Source organism: Sorex araneus, chromosome 2 (assembly GCF_027595985.1).
Source record: "Sorex araneus isolate mSorAra2 chromosome 2, mSorAra2.pri, whole genome shotgun sequence".
Classification (NCBI taxonomy): domain Eukaryota; kingdom Metazoa; phylum Chordata; class Mammalia; order Eulipotyphla; family Soricidae; genus Sorex; species Sorex araneus.
In genome coordinates, this window is record NC_073303.1 from 303,081,877 (window position 1) to 303,109,713 (window position 27,837).

General features: G+C 35.8%; 1 protein-coding gene across 1 annotated transcript in view; it reads right to left on the minus strand.

The window, feature by feature from the left end:
* The window catches only part of NAALADL2 (N-acetylated alpha-linked acidic dipeptidase like 2), a 743,119-nt gene that overhangs the window by 217,532 nt on the left and 497,750 nt on the right, over window positions 1–27,837 (minus strand). The window contains exon 11 of the mRNA XM_004603291.2: window positions 15,632–15,778. Coding sequence (XP_004603348.2) covers window positions 15,632–15,778 — 147 coding nt within the window. The remainder of the gene's footprint in view (window positions 1–15,631; window positions 15,779–27,837) is intronic.

Below are 27,837 nucleotides of genomic sequence, written 5' to 3' on the forward strand. Positions count from 1 at the left end.
GCATTTTTTCTTGAATATTCTTATAAACTATTTGGGTTTGGGGGTCACAACCTATAGTGTTCAGGATGAAAATTGGATCTTTTGCACCCAAAGTAAATATCTTAACTCCTATACTATCTCTCGGGCCCCCACATTATTTTATCAATTCAGAGCTTAATAGTAAATAACAATATAAAAGAAAATCAATTAAAACAACAGGGTACCAATTTTATTTAATATAATGAAAAACATTTTTAATGCATACTGTTGGTAAGTGCAAGATTAAAAAATATGAAGGCACAGGGCCAAGATGGTCAAATAGGGAGCAATTTATGCTTTTCTCCTCTTGCAATCACAGCAAATTTCTACTAAAATAGGGTTTAATTTACACAGAAATGGATCAGAAACATGGATGAGTAAAATTTTTACAGCTAGATATAAAAAAAATCTATGAAGATAGAAGGCTTTTCTATGAGAAACTTATAGCCAGGAACTTCCAAGATGAGAAAGCACTAAGATGCTCCAAGTCAGAAAACTTAAAGTGTTCCCTAAAGAAGATAACTCCTTTATACATTGATATATTTTATAAATAAAATGAAGAAAAAAAACACATACAGGAATCCTTAAAACAGCAAGATATAAAGGACAAGTAACATCAATGAAATAGAAAATAATCAATTTTAATGTAGAAATAAAGAAAATATACATTTAAAAATGCAATATATCAGATAAATGAAACTAATTTGGGTCTTTTGAGTGTATACAAAATTTTAAAAACTCTTACTAGGATTACAGAAAAGGAAAAAAAATACAAAAGAGTGAAATTTAAAAGCAGAGAAGTTGCAACAAACACCAAAGAAATACACAAATAAATCATAAGAAACTACTATGAATAACATAATACTGCCAAGTTGTAGTACCTAAAAGAAAGGGACCAACTCATGAAATCACACAACCTTCTAGTGCTAAAACAGAAGGACACTGAAAATCTGACAAGCCTTTCCTCTAAGATCAGGAACACTACAAGGCTTCCTACTCTTACCTCCAATACTAAATTTAGAATTGGATGCCCTGGCCATAGTAATTAAGTTAAAGAAGATACATAAAGTGTATTCAGGGACTGGAGAGATAGCACAGCGGGTAGGGTGTTTGCCTTGCATGCGGTCAACCCAGGTTCGATTGCTCCATCCCTCTCGGAGGGCCCGGCAAGCTACCGAGAATATCCTGCCTGCACAACAGAGACTGGCAAGCTACCCATGGTGTATTCAATATGCCAAAAACAGTAACAAGTCTCACAATGGAGACGTTACTGGTGACCACTTGAACAAATTGGAGATGACAATGTGACAGTGCTACAATGTATTCCAGATAGAAAAAAGTCAAATTCTAGCATGATACTTTATCTGAAAACCTTTAAGACTACAGAAAGAGCTTTTAGAAATAAAAGACAAATACAGTAAAGTAACAGACTACAAAGCAAATGCATAGAAATTCATGGGTTTTATATATGGAAATAATGAAATACAAGAGAGAATTTTAAAAAGAAATATCATTTACAGCTGTGTCTCAAAAAAATCAAGTACATAGGAATTAATTAGCTTAATGAAAGAGGTGGAAGGCCTATACAAAAAAATCTATAAATCACTGCTACAAGAAAGAAAGTGGACATGATAAATAAAAACATATCCCCTGTTCATGCATTGAAAGGATCAATAATCTCAGAACGGCACCATTTGCCAAAGCACTGCACAGATTCCATGCAATTATTATTTTTGAAAATTCACACTCTGTGGTTTTTCAGGGCTAACCCTTGACTTTACACTCAGAGATAATTCCTTGTGGACTCACTGGGGACTGAGACTGTGTTTGTCTCAAGCAAAGCAAGAACCCAATCCACTATCCAGCCCAACAACATATTTTAAAAGAAATAGATTAAATACCGTTGAAATCCGTACCAAATAATAATTCTTTTAGAATAATCAAAATAATCCTAGTGAAAAAAAGATGATGTGAGGCTTCTCCTTCCTCAATTTTAAATTATACTATAAAGCTGTAGTAATCAAAAGAATATGGTACTGGAATAATCATAGTCTTAGACAAATAGACTAGAATTAAAAGACCAAAGATAGATCTCCAGGTATATGGAAAATTAGTCTTCCACAAAAGAACAAAAAGTATGAAATAGAACAAGAAATCCTCTCCAAAACTTTGTGCTGGCTGGGGCTGGATTGATAGTACAGCAGGTAGGGTGCTTGCCTTGCACATGGTTGACCATGTTCAATCCCCAGAATCCCATATGGTTTCAAGCACTGCCAAGAGGAAATACTAAGTAGAGAGCCAGGAGTAATCTGAGTATGACCTGGTGTGGCCCTGAAACAGAGCCGAATAAACAAAAAGTGGTGCTGGTGAAATTGGTCAGTCACATGCAAAAACAAAACTAAAAACAAAAACAAAAAACTTTGTGTACTTTGTACTCCTTCCTAACACTAGCACAAAAGTAAAATCAGAATCAAATTTAAATACTTTGATATCAGACCATAGTCCATAAATTACATTGGCAGAAACCTTCAAGACACTGAATCTAGAGGCATCTTCAATGATTCAATAGCATTGGCCAAGCAAAGAAAAAAAAGTTAAACAAATAGGATCATATTAAAATAAGAAGATTCTACACACACATACACACACACACAAACACTCACAAAGCCCAGATTTAAAAAAAAAAAAACTCTCCAAGAATAGCAGAAAATACTCGTGCAGAACTTATCTGACAAACAGTAAACGTCCAAAATATATAAGGCACTGGTAGAACATTAGAAGAAAAAAACAACCAATGCCATCAAAATATAAAGGGAAGAAAGGAACAGAAACTTAAACCAAAGAAGACATACGGTAAAAGACACATGAAAAAATGCTTAGCATCACTCATCAGCAGGAATATTCAAATCTAACCCATGATGAGATATTATCTTACACCAGTGAGACTAGCACATCACAAAGATAAAATAAAACAAAACCAAAAAAGTATTGTTGGTGGGTATAAGGGATAAAAGACTCCCTCAATCACTGCTGATTGAAATGGTGGTTGAAAAAAATTCAACCATTTTGGAAAACAGTATGGATACATGTCAAAAATTTAATAATTAATTTCCCAAATGATCCAGCAATTCCACTTCTTGGCGTTTACCCCCAGGACCCCAAAACTCTTTTCAGGAATGACATTTGTACTCTTATGTTCATTTTAGCATGATTTACAATAGCAAAAATCTGGAAACAGTCTAAGTGTCCAATAACAGATGACTGGATTAAAAAAAATGTGCATATATGCAATAAAATGCTACACAGCTATAAGAAAGTATGAAATCACACAATTTTCAGCTATGTGGGTGGATCTGGTTTGCATCATGCTGAGTGAAGTTAGTCAGAAAGAGAGGAACAGAATGATTTTCTTCATATCTACGTACCACTATGAGGGGGGTGACAGGATAGAATGAGGGGGCGTAGGGACATTGTGAAGGGAATTTGACACTTTGGTAGAGCAAGTGGGGTTTCCTCCCTCCCTCCCTTCCACCATTCTTCCCTTCCTTCCTTCCTTCCTTCCTTCCTTCCTTCCTTCCTTCCTTCCTTCCTTCCTTCCTTCCTTCCTTCCTTCCTTCCTTCCTTCCTTCTTTCCTTTCATGAATCTTTGCATAATAAGTATTATAAAGCACAGTGTCTAAAATAAATTTCCAAAAATTCTATGAAAAAAGTGAAAATCCCAAATATTTAAAAAATAGAATAAGAAAAGTGTAACAGAATTTGAAGTTAAGTATCACATCCTTGACTTCAAACTACACTGTGAGCAATAGTAATAAAAGGGTACTATTAGAATGCAAGCAAGTGTACAGGCAAATAAAAGAGAAGAAGGTCTAAAATAAAGCCATATTTGTATAGTTATCTAATCTATATTATTAAGGAGACAAGTGCATTCAGTATAGAATAAAACATTCCTTCTGCAATGTTGAAAAAACCGGACACATACAACAACAATAACAACAAAAATAGAAATACAGAAACTGGATCACTGAGACCATATACAAATATTAATTCGAAATAGATTAAAAATGATTAAAAATACTGAGCAAGGGAGACTATCGAAAACCACATGATCAAACATGTAATTGTAGACAACTCCACTAACAAGGGGTGTGGGGGAAACATGAATTAATAAATGGGAATGCACCATTTGTTATAGTACAAACTCAAGAAAAACAAGAATGAAATGGAAATTTATTAGTTGGAAGAAAATATTTGCACATCATATGTCTGACATATCCATATCCATACACATAGAGAATTCATACAATTTCACAAAAAAGCGGTTAAAAATTGGTCAAGGGGCTGAGCAATAGCACAGCGGTAGGGCATTAGCCTTGCACGTGGCCAACAGGGGTTCGATTCCCAGCATCCCATAAGGTCCCCTGAGCACTACCAGGAGTAATTCCTGAGTGCAGAGCCAGGAGTAACCCCTGAGCATCACCAGGTGTGACCCCAAATGAAAAAAAAATTGGTCAAAAGATTGGACTATACACTTGTTTAAATAAAACATACAAATGTCCTTGATATATGGGGAAAAAGTTTGATATAACAATATAAATTCATGTTTAGAAAACAGAAATGAAAACCTAATGGGATTACCAGTGCACATCCATGAGAATGGTTTAAGACAAGAAAAATGAGAAGCTAGTGTTGGTGAGGATGTGGAGACAAAAGATTGCTTGAACAATGATGGCATTGTTGGGCATTTAAATGGATACAGCTGCTACAGAAAATGTAAATTACATATGATTCAGCAATACCATTCCCAGGAAGTTATGTGATGAATATGAAAACACTTATTCAAAAGGATATTTTCTCCCCTGTGGTCACAATGGCATTATTTACAATATGTAAAACCTGGAATCAATCAAATGTGTACATTAAGAGATGACTGGATAATTAAGTCCTGGCATATATACCCAATAGGATTCTACCCTGTCATTGAAAAATATGAAACCATGCCTCACGGGATAAAACAGATGGAACTTGAGATTGTCAGGCTAAGGGAAATAAAGAAGATGGCGAAAGACAATCATCAGATGATTTTACTCACAGGAAATATGAATTATTAAACAAAGTACTAGGAGACAAACTCAGTGAATAGACACTGGAGGGAAGGGGGAAAGATGTGAGAGAAATAAACAGCTGGCTCTTAGTAGGTTAACACTGGAATTTAATTTGTAGGAGAGGTAATCTCTATACAAGTTGAGTTTTGTACAGAGGATTGAAGCTAAATCCCTGAAAACGTGTAAGATAAATCAGTGGTGAGCCAATGATAAATATTAAAAGAAAATTCATACAATTTAATAATTCATTTTAAGTATTTATATATAATATATATAAGTTTGCCAAAGAGAAAATGCAAAGACCCATATTCTTTGTAGCATTATTACAATAGTACTATAGCTGGAAATCATTGAAATGCACACCAATAAATGGTTGCATAAAGATGTGTTAGGCCAATGGAAAACTATTTAGCTATACAAAGCAATGAAATTATATCACTTGCAAGAACACGGGTTGACCCGTATTATGTGAAATGAAATGAATCAAAGGACAAAAAAATACAATAGATTTAACTCACATGTGGCAGATAGAGAAAATAAGCCAACAAAATAAATTAAATAATCACAAACTTATAAAACAACTTTGTGGATACAACATAGGAAGGGAAAATATTAGTCAACTATATGGTGAAAAATAGAAATTTTAGTGGTGAATTTTATGCCACTAGATTTTTATTCTTTAAATAAGTGCAACTGAAACTTATTTATTATTTATTGCAAAGTCATTTCAAGAGGCGGAAAGAAGGCAGGAAGGCAGGAAGGAAAAAAAGAAAGGAAGGAGGAAGGGAAATAATATTTATAGATAAAAATGTTGGGATGAAAGTAGGAAAATTAAGTTAGAATTTACTCTTCTTATCCACTTTAGGTAATTCATTTTTAATGAAACACTATAAGCTGGAAACAACTGTTGAAAGCCCGTAATTCCAGACGCAAATACAACAGCATAAATAAGTTGTACTGATTAGGAAATAAGATACATTAGAAAACTGATTCATGGCCACGTCATCTGTCACAACTCTGAACTCCAGCTGTGCCACTTCTTTATGGGTATATTGTTAAAGCCAATTAGTACCCAAACTGATCTTAATATTTCATTTTTTAAAAAGTCATCTATGTTAGTCACAAAAATGATTTCAGTTATGTACTAATAGTCAATCTAACAAAATCTGACATTTTGTTGAAATCAGAAGTAATATGCCTATATTTTCATCTTCTAAGGTTGGCATGGAAATGAAGTATAGCCTTTGGTCATTTTGTGAATAAATATTTATGGTCCAGAGTGGGTACAGTGGGTAAGCCACTTGCCTTGCATATGGCCAACCCAGGTTCCATCCTCGGTACCACATACGATTTCCCAAGCCCACCAGGAGTTATCCCTAAGCACAGAGCCAGAAATAAGGCCTGACCTGAGTATGGCTTGAATAAACAAGAAATAAAAACAACAAAAGAAAATACTGAAATACAAAGATGTGAGCTGAATATGCTGATAAAGTTAGAGAGCATGTGCTTAGCTGTGAAAGTCCATAATGTGATCTCTGTTTTTACAGTCCCTAAGTACTTTGGGTCGTGGCACTATTGCCCTCAGAGAACTACTGGTGTGGCCTCCACAGTTAGATAAATGAGCATAAATTGTATAAATGCACTCATACATATATGCATAACACATTGCTATTTGTAAGCCTGTATATTATGTGCATATGCCTAGCATGTGTGAGACCCTAAACTTGTTCCCTGGCACCGTATGGTTTCTAAGGATCACGAGTTCTGGTGGTCTCAGAGATCCACAGGCTATGGCTTCTACAAAATAATAATAGCAACAAATTATTTTTTAAGCTACCTGTGCCAATTCTAATAATCGGCAACACTAGATTCATCTTTATTAATTTATTTGTATAGGATTTCCATAAGCAATTATTTTATACTCATAATTCATGAATTTATTTAGCAATTAATGTACCTAGTTATTAATAAGAAATATAAAGTGAATGTAATATGAGAAATTTCAGACTATAGAACATCATACCTCTGAACCTGGGTAACACAAATGCATAAGTGAAATATAAATTCATAAAGTACCTTAACTTTGATAAACTCCAAAGACCCATAAGCACAGATCATTGTTTTATTTATTTATTTTTGCATCATTTTGGGTCACACCCAGTGATGCACAGGGCTACTCCTGGCTCATGCACTCAGGAATTACTCCTGGCGGTGCTTGGGTGACCAAATGGGATGCTGGGAATCGAACCCGGGTCGGCTACATGCAAGGCAAACGCCCTACCCACTGTGCTATCTCTCCAGCCCATTGTTTTTTAAAGGGATAAAAATTGTCAATGACTAGCACAAATTGATACAGTAGCCACCAGAAAATTGTACTTTATTTGTCTATATATCTGAGATCTCTCTAGACTACTGCCAAAAATGACCAGAAGAGACAGTGTTTTATTCCCATTTGAATTTCTGAAATACAATCATACAGTATGTTTTACATATAATGAATTATATATGACTATAACAAGTGCTAAGTGACTATTAGATAAAAGATTAATAAGTGAATGAAATTTAATAAAATATATATTTGAAGAATCATGATGAGTCACCCCATATACTTAATGTGATTGCTGAATAATATACTGCATGGTCTAGGAATCAACTTGGAATCATTCCAAGTATTATCAAAATTAAAAAAAAGTTTATTACAGAGCATTTATAATAAAATAGAAAATAATTTTATTATAGATTATTCTTCATAATAAGATCACCCCTGAAAAAGCATTAGAGCTAAACTATTGCATGTATCATTAATTTTTTTAGTTTAAAATGATTGACATTTGGAATGAAAGTTCTTATTTATAATCCCACACAAGGACAACTGCTAAGGGAAATCGGTCCTCCTTACAGCCATCTCAAAATATTAGGCAATTTGAAGTATGATCTTTTGAATTATCCATTTGAGTCTTAAGAGTTTCTCAATTCTTTGTTTTTTCAATATCTGTCTTATATTTCAATTTCTCGTGTTTACTCCTCAGGCTCTTGGAAGCATACAGCCGCTTTAATAGCACTCCCTCTGTGACAGGCATTTCATATACTGTACAATCAAAGCTTTTCAAGTCTGCTCTGTAACTGTTGATTTGTTGATTGGGGTTTAACCTTCTGTTCTAAAGCAAGGTTTCTAAGAAGCAAAATTCTTTGTAGAGTCACAGTTTATGAGAGTGTTATATTTCCTACTTCACATTGTTTGTCAGGTGAATGGGATGGCAATACCCAAAGATGACCAGGAGAGACACACAGGTTTATATATAACCACAGTTCAAATCTTTGAAAAAGAGCAAAAATGAATATCTTGTCAGATATCATATAGAATAAAATAGGCTATGTTAACCAAGGTCTTTTCTTCAAGTGTGATCCAGACATCATCAAGACTTTTTCCTAATAATAGAGATTTTACATGTACATTCAGTGAGGGAACACTACAAGTTTTCATTAACAGGGCTCCAAATTCCACATTAAAACTAAAATTTAGGAAACTAATATTTGCCAAGTTTCTCTGTAGTATCAAAAACAAATATCTCTCATTATTTGAGATTTTCCTCATTAATTTCAACAAGCAGAAAAATATTAACTGTAGAAATAGATATGGGAACACAGATATTTCATATTAAATATCTTAAAGAGATTTGCAAAAATGTAGCATAATGCCACTTCCAATTTGTATTTTTGTCTGATAAATAAAATTATATTTCAAAATTATGTAGTATACATAAATGTATTTGTTTATTTTTGAAATTTTAAATAAGTAAAAATTATACATTTTCTATTTTAATTTCTAATATTAATATGTTCACATATTACCCATATAAACAGAAATATTTTCTCTGTAGACTTAAGTATTCTTAAAAGACAAATGGGTTTTGAGAACTAAATGTTTACCTTTGCCCTAAATGACACAAATTTCATCTATAAACAATGTAACATATTTTGATGGATATTGTAAATGTTTTTTAAAAAATCTTTCAAAAAATTGTAATTAGTAGGAACACTAATTAAAAAAACACTTTTTCATTTTCAATAAGTACCTTTTGATGTTGAAAAGGTAAAATGTTATTTTTATTGACATTACAAAATTTGTAGCTATTGTTTTGAAATAGTTTCTATCAGATACTACAAAATATTCACATATTTATGGAGATATATAGGCAATAATAGGATACCTTTAAGAATTTATATTTATTCTAAACTGCTGATATTAACAAAATGAAATTAAATGCCCAGCAAAATTATTTTTAGTTTTAGTAAGGTAAGTTTTTCCAATTAATAGAATGAAACATAGTTAATATAAAAACTATAAGCTATGTTTGTCAAAATGTGCACATGTTTATTTTAGTATTATATTTATAAAAGTCCACAATCTTACACTATAATCTCAATAATTTAAATGTTAAAGCTAAACACATCTCAGTGGTAAAAGTTGAAAGACACACATACACATTTGTATAATTTTCAGAATCAAAATTGGCATTAAAGTCACCTAACTAAATTAATGAGTTTCAAAATGCCTATGCTATTTGCTTTTCTGTTATTGGGTTATTAAATTATGTTGAAATAATTATGCAAAACTTTATACAATATAAAAACTACAATATCCTTTTATCTCATTATGAATTAAATGTTAAATGTTCCATTATAGAGGTAAATTGGGTTTAAAACAAAGTGTTACAAGCAGGAGAGCAAAAAATATAAGGTTAAACAGCATGAGGAATCAGAGCTTCCATTTGTGGTATAAAACTTGCTGCAGATTGGAAGGATCTTTGGATATACTAAGAAAGGCAAGTCCTCTGACATGCCCTGTTGAGAATAAATATACTGATCTGTAACAAAAATTAGGTGAAACAGCTGTTAGGTGACAGAATAAATGTGCACTGGACCACCAGCCTGTCATAAATATTGTACTCTTAATCAGAAAGCATCTGTCTTTTCATTTCTTTTTCAACAATCTTTGTATTGTATTTAATCTGAGCACAGTGCTTCTCCTAACAGGTGCAACAATGTTTATAAATTGAAAATCTTATTTAAATTAAGCTTACAACATTTCAATTAACAGGGCCATATCTTACGAGAAGGAGTCATTCTAAAATTTGACAAATTCATAGATCTCTTTGCATTTGTGAAACTTAATTAGGAAATTAAGACTTTCTGATTAGAAAATTTGAGTACAGACACCAAGGAAACCTAAAGGTGGTCCAAACAGTCCAATGGAATATATTATAATCCAATAAAAGCACAGGAATAAGTTACTGGTAGAAAAATGAACTACATAAAATGCTGGTGATAGATTTTTTAAGGTTTCATGTTTCATCCAAAGATTAAATTTAGAACTAATAATATGTCATATCCATAAAAATGGTATGTGTGACACAAATTTATTTTCCTATAGTTATTTTTTCTAGTTATAATATTTTCTTTTTAAAATTACATATAATAGATCTATAATCAAATTGTTAGATTAAAATCAAAATCTTTTTTTGCATAGTAGTCAAATAAAATATAAATATTTTCCTAAAATTGTGAAAATAAACATGAAATTAGCTCAGTTAGAAGAAATTTACATTTTTGTTTGTTTCATTTTTGGGGGTCAACACCCAGCTGTGCTCAGAGATCAGTCTTAGCAGTATTAGAGTGCTGGGTATAAAACCTGGGTCACCCATGTGCAAGGCAGCTGTCTTACTCACAGTGCTATCTCTCAGGTTCTGGTCTTCACATTTTATTTTATATATGTGCCATTCCCAGTAATGCTAAGGAAGTTAAGACTGCATTCTGCAGTGCCAGACATTAAATTCTGGATGTTGCAATGGCTAAATACATATTCTACTTTTTGGACAATCTCTGGTTCCTCAAATATATTTGTCTTTTAAGATAAAAATAAGTTAGGCTAGAGAGATAGTACTTGGGTAAAAGCACTTGCCCTGCACACCTCTGATAACTCTTTGACCCTCAGCACCAAATATAGTTATGGGAACCTTAGCACAGAGCAAGGTGCTAATAATTTGCTGAGTAATGATGAGTAATTCTTTAGCACAGAGCTAGGAGTAAGCACTGAGCACAGATGAATGTGGCCCAAAAAAAGAGAGAGAAAGACAGACAGACACACAGACACATAGACAGACACACAGACAGTGACAGAGACATAGAGAGAGAGAGGTACTATAGAATTACCCACTTTAATTCTTTTACTGAAATCAAATGCAGAGTCAATGAACTCATTTGTCTAAGGGCCAGGCAAATAATATAGGTAACATAAAGATGGTGAAAGATGAAATGTGGTTCTTTATACTGATAGTTCATTTCCTAAATTTTGATAGAAAAAAAATGTGTTGAAATTTTCTTCTTAACTGCACGCTAGAAGAAACAGAAAATTCTGTTTTTAAAAGGACATGGCAAGCTGCTGAGTAAAGACCACTTAATCAATGTTTCCTTAGAAAAAAGTTTCTAGCAATCCAATTATTCAATAAGAGACAGGGCAAACCAAATATATCTGTTGACCGGATCTTGCCCTTGGGCCTCCAATTTGCAATCTTTGGTGTAATCGTTTAGAACATGGGCTTACTGTCAAATAGATCTGAGATCAAGTTCTGTCTTGGTCATTTATTAGCTTTGTGACCTTCAATAAAATACTTGATTTAAAGTTCCATTTAATCCTCAGCAAAAATTGCAATGATAATAGTTAATTCACAGGAATATTTTAACTATCAAATGAGATAAGAAATATTAAATATTTATACAGAAAACACTCACTAAGTGACATAGTTTTTAATGTAATTTGCTTGTCATTGCTATACATAAGAAAATAGTGGCTCAAAAGTTCATGTACGGGCTGGAACGATAGCACAGCAGGTAATGTGTTTTCAGGGTTTGATTCCCAGCATCCCATATGGTCTCCCAAGCACCACCAGGATTAATTCCTGAGTGTATGAGTCAGGAGTTACCCCTGTGCAATGCCAGGTGTGACCCCAAAACCAAAAAAAAAAAAAAGGAAAAAAAAAAGAAGTCCATATAGTTTCACCATTGACTTACAAAGATTTCAAAACTTGGGCCTCCTAATTATTGATTTTCAATCGATGGAGCTATCTCTCTCTCACTCTTTCTCTAAGAGTCATACATAAATAAACTTTACATGGATTATAAATAATATGAACAACAGATATTTTATATGAATAAATCATATACATTTTATTTAAAAATATAATTTCATGTAGCTGGAGCGATAGCACACCCTGTAGGGTGTTAGTCTTGCACGAGGCCGACCTGGGTTGGATTCCTCCGCCCTTCTCTGAGAGCCCAGCAAGCTAATGAGAGTTTACTGCTCACATAGCAGAGCCTGGCAAGCTACCCATGGCATATTTGATATGCCAAAACAGTTACAAGTCTCACAATGGAGATGTTACTGGTGCCCGATCGAGCAAATCGATGAGCAATGGGATGACAGTGATACAGTGATAATTTCATGGGGCCAAAGAGATAGTACAACAGGCGATTTCTGCCTTGCATGCAGCTGACTCAGGTTCAGTCCTGGTTTCCAATTATGGTTCGTTGAGCCCATCAGGAGAGATCTCTAAACACTGAACCAGGTATAATCCCTGAGCATGGCCAGGTGTGGCTCCAATACACACACACACACACACACACACACACACACACACAAACACACACATATTCATGAGTAAGCTCTAAATTACCTACCTTAATTATTGCAGGTTAAATATCCTTTTTATTTGAGGGAATCCCCAACAGCACTGAGAATAAAAGGGCTCCATATAGTGGTGCTTAGGAGGTAATATATAATGCTAAGGAACCAACCCCAACCCAGGGTCCTAAAAATTACAAGTATGTACTTCAGTTTGAATCACTTCCCTAGGCTGAAGGTTCATCATTTTTTACATCAAGTACAAAGCTCTTCAATATTTGTAGTTTCCCTAGTATTTATTGTAGCTTACCATGAAAAAAATGTTACTCTCTGCTCTTAGGATATCTCATGGAGCAGAATTATCTCAATAATTCATATTTTATCAGGAAAGGATCTGTTAATTTCCCAATTTAAATAATATAGACATTTTCATTAGGGGAAGGGAATTCCCTTTTCATTATCTTTTTTGGAGATGAATATAATAAACAGAATTTGAATGATGAGAGTTAAATATTCTGGGTATAATCTGAAAAATTTCTTAGCTCCTTCATAAGAAGTCAATTCTGTTACATATTTGTTAGACTTAAGAATATCACAATGACTACAGTAACTTTTTAGAACTTTACTGAAAGATGGCTCTGAGACTTCTTGTCAACACCTCTAATCTTTCAGTTGATCTTCATAAACCCTATCTATTCATCCACAGAATCTTGTTTGCTTTAATAGTTAACAGATTTCCTCTCCCTAATGTAAACCTTTCTAAAGAATGTTTATAAACTCTCTCACTTAAATAAAATAGTTGGATCTAAAATCAAACAATAATTGTACTGAAAGCTATGACTGAACTTAATATATGAGCATTTATAGGTAGGACCTAGTCTTCTCTCATCCTTACCATAGTTTTATGAAGTACATTTCACAATTTTACCCACTTATTCTTTGTAAACTAACTCTGAAATAATTTTTTAATAAGCATCAGAGTCAGAAGGTAAGTGCAACCTTTTCCAAGGACTAAACTATATGGTCTTATTAAATTCTTGGATTAAAACTGAATTATGATTAAAAAACTCGTTAAATATGATTAAAACTCAATCAAGACAGGTAGGGAATAAGAATTATCATTTAACTTGCCAACATGACAGAAACAAGATGGACTGAGGTCAGGTGTGATAAGAAGATATTGAGAGATATCATCCATGAAAATTAAAACTGGGCTAATTTCTTCATACATCAATTCCACTTAGCCAACCAACAATGACATGTAAAATTGCAATTTTTTAAAATTATATAAATCATAATTACTTTTATATTACCTAATAATTTGTTTTATCACCCCAGATTTTACTCATAATTTATCCCTCCACAATTTCAAGTTGCTTTTGAGATCACTTGCCATTTAACAGAGGCACTAAATGTGGAGGAAAGGCTGAGGAGAAGCATAAAATTAAACATTGTTAAAAACTATCAACAATTAAGATAGTGTATGTCTGAAGCTTCTCTTGTGAAAAAATAAAATTATCAAAACCTTTTTGGAATATTTACATACATTTAAAAATTTACTTATGTATATACCTGGGTAACTTCTGGATCTGTACTCTGGAATTACTCCTGGCGGTGCTCGGCGGACCATATGGGATGCTGGGAATCGAACCAGGGTTGGCCACATGCAATGCAAATGCCCTACCCATTGTGCTATCGCTCCAGCCCCTGTATATACCTCTTGGTTTGGGGTTTCCTCCTGGCTCTGAGCTCACAGATAACTCCTGGTGGGCTTTGGGAAACCTATGTGGTGAGGGAGATCAAATCTGTGTTGTCGGGGTGCAAAGCAAGCACCCTGTCACTGTGCCATCTCTTTGCTTCCGCCCCTGGGACACTTACCATTAAGGAGTTAAGCAGGTTTTACTCTAATTTCCAGTCACTGCTTTTTGAATATAGTAATTATCACAACCAGGGAACTCCAGAGACTTTTGAATAGCTCCCAATAAAGCAAGCACAATTTGTAAAAGAAGGCAAAATATTTTAAAAGATTTAGATCTACAGAGAAAGTTTCCTGTGACATAATTCTGAGAAGATTAAAAAGCTTGGATTGCAGCAGATGGATGCACACAGACTTAATTAAGGTGAATCATGCTTCTGTAATATTCTCTGGGGAAAAGCCACCTATCTTCACCAAAACATCACACCTTTTTAGGCAGGAAAGCTATTGACAATCTTGGGGTAGCTAATCCATGAGAGTCACATTAATACACAGCAGGTGAAATGAGTTTTTCCCTTGGGCAAGGAGAGGAGAATCTATTGCATATGTCATCTGTTTCTGTGAATACTGAAGATTACAATTATGTTTTGATGTTAATCCAACTACTGAAAATTTCTTGTTGCAAAGCACACTGTGAAAATGTGAGTGACAGTATAAATCTTTTTAAATTGAATTCAACACTATTGAAAAGAGCTGATGTTTTCAAAGACTGCTACAAAGCTTGTGAACAAAAAAAACTCGAAATGAAGTAGCTGCTTATAGTGACCTATTTGGTGACAAGGACAAATAGAATAAAATTCAGTATGTCTGATATTTATATATATGTATAAAACACATATATTCATATGTGTTTTATCTATATAGATTTATATACTTATATGTATTACATGTATATAAACCACATGTATATATATGCATAGATTATTTATATACATATATATACCTATATACAGATATACCTATATGTGTATGTATATAAATAGATATAAGTATTGGTAGCTATGTCTACCTATACGTGTATCTATTTAAATATCAGCATAGTGTGTGCCATGCATTTCCAGAAATACTTACCTCTAATGCTCTTATGTCCTCATAAGCAAACTGCACTGTGGGAACTCCAAGATGGTTGATAAAATAATTGGCATCACCTGGTATCTGCACTATACTGACATTGGTTTTGAGGCACTGGGATCCTCTTGAACAGTTGAAATGATTTTTCTGAAAAATATAATAGCAACAATTATCATCCTCTGACCATCCCTATTCAGTGCTACTCGAAATGTGGTACATAGGTGCATAGCATCAGTCTCATCCAGTTGCCTGCTCTGACTACAAAAGCTTAAGCTCTACACATATTCTCCTAAATGAGAACCTTTGGGGATACAGTCCAGGAATCTGTGTTGTAATACATCTCAGTGATTCTGATGCCACTGAAGTGTAGCCAGCACTGACCTACATTGAGCTTTCCTTATGACTTACTTCAAAAGCATTGTTATCCAAGATTCATTTTGAACTCTAATTGACTATTAAATTTTAAATAGGTTAAGAGAATGTTGACAACCTAATGATATTTAGATTTTTCTTCCAAGTTTTCCCATAAAATTAAAAGGATGACTTCATAGAACATAATTGTATTCTTCTTAAAGTGTTCTCAAAGAAACCACAGAATAAATACTCTCCATTTATTCTTGAAAGCATGTTCTTTTATGTTTTAGGAGTAAGTGGTAACAGATCATAAAGAATCACACAGTCAAATGCAACCAGGAGAAAAAGAAGATGAGAGATTTTATATCTTTGACTAAGAGCTGCCTTTTCTTTAAGACAAATGAAAGTAACTTTATAAAAATAAAACATTTTGAAAGTAAAAAACACAAGTATGTAGTTTCCATAATATGTTAAAACATCTAATAAAAATGTAGAAAAATCTAAAATGGTCTGAGGTGCTATTCCTTTAACCAAGAAACATGAAGGAACAATCTTCTCAATGGTAATCGCAAAAAAATGAGCAAATAGGATGAGAAAACTGCATTGAATAGCAAATGGAAAGTGTGTCATCAATATGTTAACACCAAGTTTCCTTGTCTGTCAAGAAATAAAAATATTGGGACTGGAGTGATAGTACAATGGGGAGGGCTTTGCCTTTCACGCAGCCGACCCAGGTCCAATTCTTGGCATCCTGTATGATTCTCCAAGCACTGCCAGGAGTAATTCCTGAGTGCAGAGCTAGGAGTAACCCCTGAGCATTGGCTGGGTGTGACCCAAAAAGCAAAAATACAATAAATTTTTTTAAAAAAAGAAAAAATTTACAAAAGATCACAATTCTCGTTCCTAGACAACAGTTTTATTGTGAAGAAAGATGCTTGTGCTTGAATACAAGGGCGGGGGCAGCCTGGGACAGAATGAAAAGGTAGCCTGGAAGAGGGCAGTGTGCCAGGTGCCTTACACTCTCAAGGGTGTGTGCTGTAAAATCCTTGCAATGTGGCCACCCTCATTCTTGCTAGGAGATGCAGGCCTAGATTCTAGGAACTGCTCACAGCCAACTGACCTGAGTCTGCCTCACTGAGATCTGAATAATGAACATCCACAGCAGTAGTTTAAGAGTTTTTCACTCCTACATGGCCCAAGATATAGACTTGCTTATTAGCTCCACTCAGAGAGTCAAATAACAAACACAGTCCTTAACTCTGTGCAATGGGTAGGAACTCTCCCCTGCCATATGGTTCAGAAGTTTGAGAAAAAAGTTAGGTTTTCTTTCCCTGAAGGATCTATTGGCTGAGCACTGTTCTGCAGAGGCAAGTTCTTTGAGGAAGGTATCAGGGAGGTCTCTTGAGGGCTTAAGGGGGACAATTCAATACTCACTCATTCTATTTTAAATATGTATTTGAAAATCAAGGCACAGCCTTTTCAAGCTTCTCATGCTTCTTTGACATAATTCCAATTATTTTTTTTTGAGAGAGGGGTGGTGGTGATGGAGAGAAGGCCATTCAAGCAGTGTAAAGAATGGCAAATGGCTAGAGGTCCTTTTCTTTCTGCCAAGTGACCTGAGGTGCAAGGAGAGGGTCATTTCACAGACACAGTGCTGCTTGCACACTTCAGGAACTCCCTAGGAACTCCCAACCACATCCAGGAGTGCTCCAAATCTCCAGAGATGCACTCAGTAATAATACTGTGGGGGGAAATACCTTAGGGGGCGAGTGATAAAAGGAGGTCTGCTGTATGCAAGGCATGTGCCTTAATGATTGTACTATGTCCCCAGACCATAAAACTGCTTTGAAAAGAAAATCTAAGATATGCAATAGACTGAGACAAAACAGTCAGTGTATGTTTTCTTCCAGTCTGTTTGTGCCATGATTACTACAGAAACATCGCCTTATCTTTTCATTATATTCCATTTCCAGAATTATTTTTGACTATACCATTGTATATTACAAGTAAATCAATGAGGCAATATCTAAGCTTCAGAGTTTTACCCTCCCCCCCGTCAAAATGTTTGCATTCCTTTTACTGTCTATGGCTTGTTTTATTTCACCCACTAATTGAAAACTTTGTTTTTCTCAAAAGGTATGTATTGCTATCTCTGCCTTTTGTAACCAACTAAGTTGGTAACAGAATAAACTTTAGCCAGCACTGTTTTAAAACCATGTTTTGAAGGTTAAACTCCATTAGAACTACATCTCTGCTGCAAAATATGAGCTATTTATTGACAAAACTTAGTGTACAGAGTAAAAATCTCAGGTAGCCAAAGACACTGCTAGGGCCTAAATCTGAGAGCTTTAAGGGGCTACAGATATAGTAAAATGGGGAGGACTCTTGCCTTGCACACAGTCAACCACAGGTCAAACCCAACACCCCATATGTGGTCGCTATGCACAGTAAAGGTTGAGCCCTGAGTGCAAAACCAGGAGTAAACTTTCAATACCCAGAGTGTGACCCCTAAATAAAAACAACCCTCTGCAACCTTCCCCTCAAAAAAGATTAAAGACTTGAGTAACAATAAAGAGATTCTGAGGAACACATCTGTAATCTATTAGATACCTACTTAGCCAGATTTTGCTTATAAACTTAGCAAAAAAATATCATTGCATCTAACACACACACACACACACACACACACACACACACACACACTTCTTTCCTTTTTCTTTCTAACCACTTTCTTCAATGGTTCCTCTATTGATTAAATTAATGATGAGTGGAGGAAGCACATGCATTAATTTGTGTGTGTGTGTGTGTGTGTGTGTGTGTGTGTGTGTTTACTTTGCACATATCTAGCTGTATAGTAAAATACTGAGGGCAAAAAGCCTCTCAGTTTTCACACTGGAATTTTTCACCTGTGTCAGTTCATTTCAAATTTTCATAAGAGAACTCCCTTTAGCACAGAAATCCTACCTTCTAAACATACTTTATGTTACTCAGTACATTAAATTCCAGGCCAAATCTATAATCCTTTAATGATTCTAAATCTATATTTATCATGATGTGAATTGTTTTCTTACACAGTACTTCAGTGAATTATAATAGATACATATCTGTAATAGATACTGAAAAACTTGAGCAGAAACTAATATCTGAAAAGGAAGTGGAAAGCAATGTCAATTTCCTTCATTAACTAGAAGTTAGGCACCATGGGGAAGAGGAAATTGGTGCCAAATTTGTGGAGGCCAATTAATTTTAAATTTATTTACAAGGCTGAGTAAATTCAAATTAAATATTTCATCCAAGGAGTTCAAAATGATCCATACTTAATGTTTTATAACAAGAATTTTTATTCCAGTTCATAAAATGAGCAAGTTTGGGCAAATACTGTGATTGTCAATTTTTCATTTTTTACTAAAGTCTGGCAAATACCTGAAACAAAATCACAAATCCTGGGCTTTATGCTCTTTGCAAGTACACCTTTATGCTGAATGGCAGTACTTCATTAAGTTTCTTTGTTTTACTTATAGATCACTGAAGTCAACATTTGCATGAGTTTAATGGAGATAGCAAGATACACTAACATGTTTCTAAAATAATTTAAAAGTATGTTCCATATAATTGAATACAACTTGAATACAATGCAATATTCAAATATTGTATTTTTTCCACACTAGCTCCTCCTACTTATAAATATTTACATTTATAAGAAATTTGAGCTGATCACTTATTCAAATAGCAAATAAAATGGTAGTAAAATGCACTGGTTTGTTCCTCTAAATTTAACAAATATGTTATGAACCAGAAAGGGTTTGACAAGAACAAAAAGTGGAACCCTGGCAAAAGAAGCTTTCACTCAAAAACAACAACAACAATAACAACAAAACCTCACCAAAAAAAAAAAAAACAAAAAAAAAACAGCCAAAACCTAAATCTAAACAAGGAGAGAAAATCCCTGAACCTCTGAGTCTACAGAAGAAATACTAGTCGACAGGACCACAAAGGGAAAGGCACAAATATCTCCTCTCTACAAAGTCGGGAGTCCCAAGCCCCTTGTTCACAAGCAAGGTAGTAATCCATAATGAAGCTCTTCTTACCTTCAAGTGAGGAACAGAACTCAAACCAGCTCTGCCTTTTAGCATGCCATAACCGTTCCCAGTTGGCCATCAGAGGACAGAAAAGGGATAGAAGCCCAACTTTAGATCTGGGGGTGTCCTCACTAAATTACTAGGAATTCCGTGGCTCTCTGTCACCGCCTGCGTTTGGTGGTGTTGGGCCACTTCCCCACCTGGAAGGGCCAATGCCATGGGTGGAGGAAGGAGGAAATGAGGGTCAGGCTGGTGCTGGTAACAGTTCCCGTTTATTCTGTTCTCCCCGTGCACCCTTTCCAACCTCACTGAGCTCCTCATTCACGTCTCCTCCTGTCTCCCTCGTTCATCTCTTTGCACCTCAACTTGCCACCTTGGTCTCACTCTAGTCTCTCCTCACTCCCCAACCTTGGTGTTAGCAACCACGCCTACATTGGGTAGCACAATCAACATATCAAAGCCCTTCCTGATCTCCTGCTGCCAGGTGATCTGGCTCAAGGGCTAAATACCACCTAGGAGTTTTTTTCCTTTCCTTAGTCCAATAATCATTGAAACATTCATCTTAATTTTACTTCTTAATAATATTATTTTGTATGGACATAGTAAGAGATACATTAAGCTTATGGGGGGGGGGGGTTCTCCTGGAAACATTTCACTATAGATCTCAGACTACAGTGCTCAGGCCAGGTTAATCTTTCCTAACCCTAGCAGGGTCCTAGTCCAGTTGCTACTTTTTTGGATCATAACAAAATTTGTCCATGACCATGCTCTTGACTTATCATTGTCATCCCATTGTTCATTGATTTGTTCAAGCGGGTGCCAGTAACATCTCCATTTGTCCTAGCCCTGAGATTTTACAGCCTCTCTTTCCCAAAGGTGCTGCTCTGGAGGCTCTTTCAAGATCAGTGGAATGAGACCCATCATTGTTACTATTTTTGGCATACCAAATACACCACAGGGAGCTTGCCAGGCTCTGTCTTGCAAGCAGGATACTTTCAGGAGCTTTCCAAGTTCTCTGAGAGGGAGAATTAGACAATAAGAGATCACTTCTGGGAGCTTTGTTTTATAGTCTCTGGATCTTGGCCCTTGAGGTGATTACACGGAGCTGGGGCAGTTTGTGGGTGTGACTGCCTAGCTACTGGAAAATGGGGGATCTGGGTAGAGGAAGCCCAGTCCTGATCCAAGCAGGCTTAAGGATCTCAGCCCTGGGTCCCGTACATGTGGGTTTCTCTGCCAGTTCCTTCATGTGTGAGGCTCGTCTGAGCATATGGAGAGTGGCCGGGAGCATGGCTATGGCTGGGTCCCAGAGGTCTCTCTGGCTTCTGGGGCTCTGCTTGGAGCAGGGAGGGAAACTCCACTCGACCCCCCCCTCCGAGGGGCCCTGGTGAAGACAGCCAGGTGTAGGGGCAGAAGAAATGCCATGGGGAATGAGGTGACTCCAATTGGGACAAGATGGTGTAGCTTCTTATAGTTAAGTATTATGGCTCTTTTGGCCTGGCCCATTTCGATGCCAGGGTGGCTCACAGCTTGCCCTGGGTCCATCCAGTCCCTTGTCGGGACTCTGTTTTTGAGGTGCTAGAAAGTAAGGGCAACTGAGGCTTAACTCTAGAAAACAGATGCCCAGAGTGAATATTATTCAGAGTCGATTAACTTTCTGTGTCTATACAAAATGGAAATTGCTCTGAATTAATTATGCAAAGACTTAAGGAGAAAAGTAATATTTACAAGTTAACAGTCTGATTAGGAGATAAAGGTGATTAAGGATTTGGAGAAACAGAGCACAAAGAAAGAGGTTACAGATAAACACAGAGGAATGGGAGTGCCTTGGGAGCTTGTGAATGGGTTCAACCCCCAAAACCTAAGCTTCCTGTGGCAAGGCAGAAAGGACAAACCAATATTATCCTATATTATCCTACATATGGGGGTTAAACTTTAAAGAAAAAGACCACCTTCAATCCTCTCCCGAGTCAAATACTCTGCCTTTATTACAGGAAGTAATAGAACTAGTTGCCCATGTTGCCTTGTGGCTTTCTTCTCTCCAGTGGCCCATGACCCACTCCTAGTCCATTGGATCATATTCTTCTCATCCTTTCAAGAAACTCACTTAATATTTGGAGATTTCTAGAGCTCTCATTTAAAAAAAAATCATCTTAGGAACGTCTTCTTGCCCCAATAGTTTAGAAAAATGTATTAGTTTTTAAAATACTTTTATTTATTTTATTATTTTTATTATTTTATTATTTAAAATGTTTATGTTATTTATTTTATTGGACTGCAGTGGTAGCACAGCGGGTAGGGCTTTTGCCTTGCACACGGCCGACCTGAGTTCGATTCCTATGTCCCTCTCGGAGAGTCCAGCAAGATACTGAGAGTATCCCACTTGCACAGCAAGCCACCTGTGGTGTATTTGATATGCCAAAAACAGTAATAACAAGTCTCACAATGGAGACGTTAATGGTGCCCATTCAAGCAAAATCAATAAACAATGAGACGGCAGTAGGACAGTAAGTGCAGTGCTATTTTATTGATTTGTCTTTTGAGGCACATCTAGTAGTGTTCAGGGCTTACTCCTGGCTCTGTGCTCAGGGGCCACCACCAGTAGTGTTCAGGGAACCACATGCGGTTCTGTGTTCAAAGTAGGGTCTACCATGTGCAAGGCAAATATTTAACCCTAAGTATTATCTCTTTGGTCTGTTGACTTTCCTGGATGAGAACTTATAAACGTGACCCTATATAATGGAATTGAGGTGAGGACTCATAGAAAATAATTGTATTTTGAAACTGGAACCTAAAATTCTAAAGTTCAAGGTATTTTGTTTGTTCACTGTACTGATCATAAAATTATTAGAGCAACATCAGCTGTTTTGTGGTGTTGATACATAAAGTTACTGCTCCTTCACCACCCCAAAATGCCCAAGACCATCCACCACTGTCTTTACATTATTTCTAGTCCACCTTAGTCCCCCACCCCTTCAGTCATCCTGGCCCCACTACTGCTGGTAATCTGAGTCTAAAGTCTATGATTTTTTTCCCCCTGAGACCCAAAGATGAAAAAAGTAAGAGATAAATGATTCAGTTAATACAAGGGGAAAAAATCCTTATTTCACTCACTTCTAAGTGAAATTAAACATTTCATTCAAATATAAAAAAGTCACAAATGCAACAGTATTAACTGTACCTGATATTTATTTTACTTTATTTTACTTGAAATAACACTCATCACTAACATGAAAACACCAATAAGGTGCCACTTACTTAAATTCTGTTGTTTAATGTGATAATTTTTGTGAGCCTAAGTGCAAATGTGTATCCTCATCAATAAATTTCTTACAATATTTTTATTAAATATTGAGTAATGAAAGAAAATCAAATTTTATCTTATAAAATGAAACTACTTAACCAATAAGTGTCATTTTTAAGTTTCATAGTTTCTACAAAGTGTTTAGGTTTTGTTATTATTTTGTGGTCACATTCAACTGTGCTCAGGTCTGCAATCAAGGATCACTCATAGCATCCTCAGGAGACCATATGTGGTGATGGGTATTTAACCTGGGTTAGCTGCATGTGAGTCACTAACCACTGTACTACATTGCCAGCCCCAGATTTCTATAAAGGTTTAATAAAATTTTAGTTAGAGTCATAGCAAATTATTCCATCTTTAACAATATACTCGTTATACAAAATTGTCCAACTGAAAAATATATACTAATTCTCATCTCATTCTGTTAACTTTTAGAACTTTAATCCTGTTATCAAATGCGGAGAGAAGTCACTGTACATTTAAAATGCTTTTCGATATATTAAAAATATATTCCTATATAAGAAAAATATATTCTTATATTTAAGCACAATGAGTGCTTAAAGTTCATATTACAAAAACAAGAATGAAAAGTAATTAAGTTACTTGCTCCCGACTTTAACATCTAAATTATGGTCTCCAGTAGACTCCCAACTTCAATTAATGTTCCCATTCTCTTCTCTTATCAGTTAAGTATACTTGACCAAAGTTGCATAGTGGTTTATATTACCTACTTCTTCTCCCTGAAGACTTTGTGTAAAGTAAAATCAGACATGTTATATGAAAACTGAAAATATTTACATTACAATGATTTGATTTAAATTAAATCCCACTAAAATAATGGAGTACTATCTATAATATAGTATGCTTTACTGTAGTGCATTCCAAATGATTCCATCTTCAATTTGTTTATATTTGCATATTTTTGAATTTTGGCCCTATACCCAGCAGTGCTTTACTCCTGGCTCTCTGCTCAGAGATCACTCCTGGCAGGGTTCAGGGGCTATCTAGAGTGCCAGGGATTGAATCCAAGTTAGCACTCCCCCAGGGAAGCACTCGATGTGCTATATTATGAATCTAGCCCCTGATTCCATCATTTATTTATTCTAATCATTGGCATCACCATAACCACCATTGTTTTTATTATTTTGGTTTCTGGGCCACAAATGTCTATGCCAGGGGCTTAATCCTGACTCTGCACTCATGGATAGTACCTGGCAAGGAATGGGGGGGCATATGGAGTGCCAGGGATAGGATTGAGGTTGTCTGCGTGCAAGACAAGTGCCCTACCCACAGAACTATCTCTCCAAACCGTGATTACATCTTTTACATGTAAAACTTTAACAGAAATATAGAGAACATAACTGAAGACATATATTTATATTCCCAGAGTGGGAAAGTTATATTTAGTATGACAACAAATCAGGAAGATCAAAAAATAAAAATGATTTGTCCAGTGATAGCATGAATGTTAAAAATAAGACACATGTTTGAAGGAAATAGCTCAAAGGCCTGGAGTGCATTCCTGGCATGATCCCATGAGTTCTATCCCTGGCACATCATGGTCCCCAGAGTACTGTCCAGGTGGCTCTGATGGCCCACAGCATCACGGGGCCTGAGCATTCACATCACCAGGACTCAGCATTGAATCATCAGGTCTGCACGGTTTGGCTGACTATCACCAGAACTATCTCCAGGACGCTAGGGAACTAAATACAGGCTACCACTTTGACCTCCACCACACAAATGAAGACTACAGCCTCAGTTGTGTTAAGCCCCAGACTACTAAACTCAGACTTAGTTATAATTATAGTTTGGGATGTAATAGGGAAGTTTTAACCTGTGAATTTAGAATTCTTCATTAGCACATCAGAGTGGTAATTTACCTGATAAACAGAAAAACTAAATAAAAAATGAGTTTGCCACAATCTATTTTTTTTTCTAGTATAACTTATTTTCTTGCTTTCTTCTCCCTATCTTTCATTTGAACATTTCCACAGTTTTCTTCTCTAGCTGCTAGATGGAACGCAACCTGCCTCACAAATTGCTGAATAAAGACAATGAGACCTTTAAGATTAACTGGATTAGATTTTGTTTCCTAACAATAATGACTTTTCTAAATGTTGACAATTACTAGAAATAAGGACAACTGAAAATATAGGAAAATTAGTGATAGGTCATTTCACAAGCAAAAGTCTAGTTTTGAAGTATAAACAGGAGGATACTGACAAGTTCATAATAATGGCATGAATAGGAATGAACATTTCCCATAAAAAACATCATTGAAAGTGTCCTTTACTTATGGAAGAGATATAAAGTGTCGGTTATTTATTTTAAAAAATAAACTGGCAAATTTGATCACATACTGTGTTGTGACAGATCTGGGATTTCTCGCATTGCTGAAAACAAAAACTGGGCAGAAATTCTACAAGAGCTAAAGAATTTTTTTATATCCATACAAAGAAATAGCACACAGTCTTACAGTGAACAATGAGACTATTAATTCACCGATATAAACAAGATATATTTTACCTGGGGGAAAATATATGTGCAGAAGGATTTTTTAAGGTATTATCATGTATGTTTAATAGTAGATATTTTCTAAGTACATATGTTCAAATGCCAAGCATTAATCTTCGTTTCTTGGGAGAAATGCTTCAGTGTGGCTTGGATATTTTATTATTGACTTGGATTACTTTTTATTGTTAATCTGTGATTCAGTCACCAGCCAAAAATTATTTCTCTGGTGTTTTTTTAACCCACCTCTAAACTATATACTGTATTCAGAATTCCAAGATTCCCTTAACTGAGGGGCAGTAAGGAAGGAAAATATCATGTTACTACTACCTCTGAGCTTTATAAATGTAAGCAACTAGCAAAATGTGTGGTAGATAAATTTGGTATTTACAGTTACATCTCCAACAAACATTTTCTCAAGGAAGACTGTCTTCAGGATCATGAAAAACATACCCACCAGTGGGGAGGCGATTCAAGGTACTGCTATTTCATTATGTATGACAGGGACTCTTCTAGAAGATCTGGGAATGTTTAAATAAGCATGACACATCTGTGAGGGGTATGAACCCCAGATAACTGGGACAGTGCTAGGGATGAATAGCAATCTCTCAGGGACCAAGGATGTGGGAAAAGCTAAAATCAAAACCATTTCATAAAAACAATCACCTCCAACACCATTCTTGTCGACATATTCATGAATTAGTATTTTCTAGTCAAGTATCGATTTATATATGGGCCATCGCTCTTGCTACAAGAAGAAACCTAAGGTTTGTGACTTATAAAAAAACATATCTTTGTTTTTAGGCTTTGAGAAATGGCTAAAAGAGTATTATTACTTTAATTCTTAAACCAGCATTTCTCCAACTGGAGCCACAAGATCTCTGAATGTCCCAGCGATTTCCAAGGGGGCACAGGTAAAAATCACATTGAATAAAGGCCCAGGCATGAAACTAGAAGGGCAAGTTTGATTAGGAAACAAGATGGGAAGAAGGGTAGGATCAGAAAGGTTGAGAAACACTGTCAGAGTAAAAGAATCTTTCAAGCAACTTGAAAACAAAAAGAATGGCACTTAGAAATTTTAAATTTATATTGCTAGATGTTGCTTTTGAAAGACGAAGCCTCAGTTTCCCCTTGCCAACAAGAGGGGTGTCCACAGTTTCCCCTCACCACCAGCTCCACTTCTCATCAACCAGCCACATCTCATCCCCATGGCCTTTATCTTTAACATTCCTGGAGTTCCCCCGGACCATAGTCTTCTGTCCCAGAACTAGGAGCCACAGACCACGATAGTGAACAATACCCGAGGCAGGTGACCAGAAAGACAAACAAGTCCAACCACCTTGCAGATTCCCTGCATTCTCTGTCTCACAAGGACCGATTTTCCTATAAATGCTCTGTAGCACTGTCTTCCCGTTGTTCATCTATTTGCTCAAGCGGGCACCAGTAACGTCTCCATTGTGAGACTTGTTACTATTTTTGGCATATCGAATACAACATGGGTAGCTTGCCAGGCTCTGCCATGCGGGCAGGATGCTCTCCGTAGCTTGCCAGGGCTTTCTGAGAGGGACAGAGGAACTGAACCTAGGCCCGCTGTGTGCAAGGCAAACGCCCTACCCGCTGTGCTGTATCTCACAAAAAGCCATAGCTAACTTAGTTCTATACTAAGTTCCTACCCACCGGGCAGCTTCTTTTCTTTTCTCTTCTACTTTCCAATAAATTTTTCTACTTTCCAAGTCTGAGTCTGAGCATCTTCTTTATTCAATATTTTCATTCTTGGAATTGTGGACAAACAGAGACACGCCACCGCTGCTTCTTCTGCCTCACCTGCATCACTCTCTTCTTTCTGTCTCCTCCTTCTCTGGTCTAATGGTTTTGCCCTCACTGAGGATCTCCCCACATATGAAGACTAAGTGCCTCAGTTATAAAATAATAAAATTAAGAAGTAGTACTCTATTTCC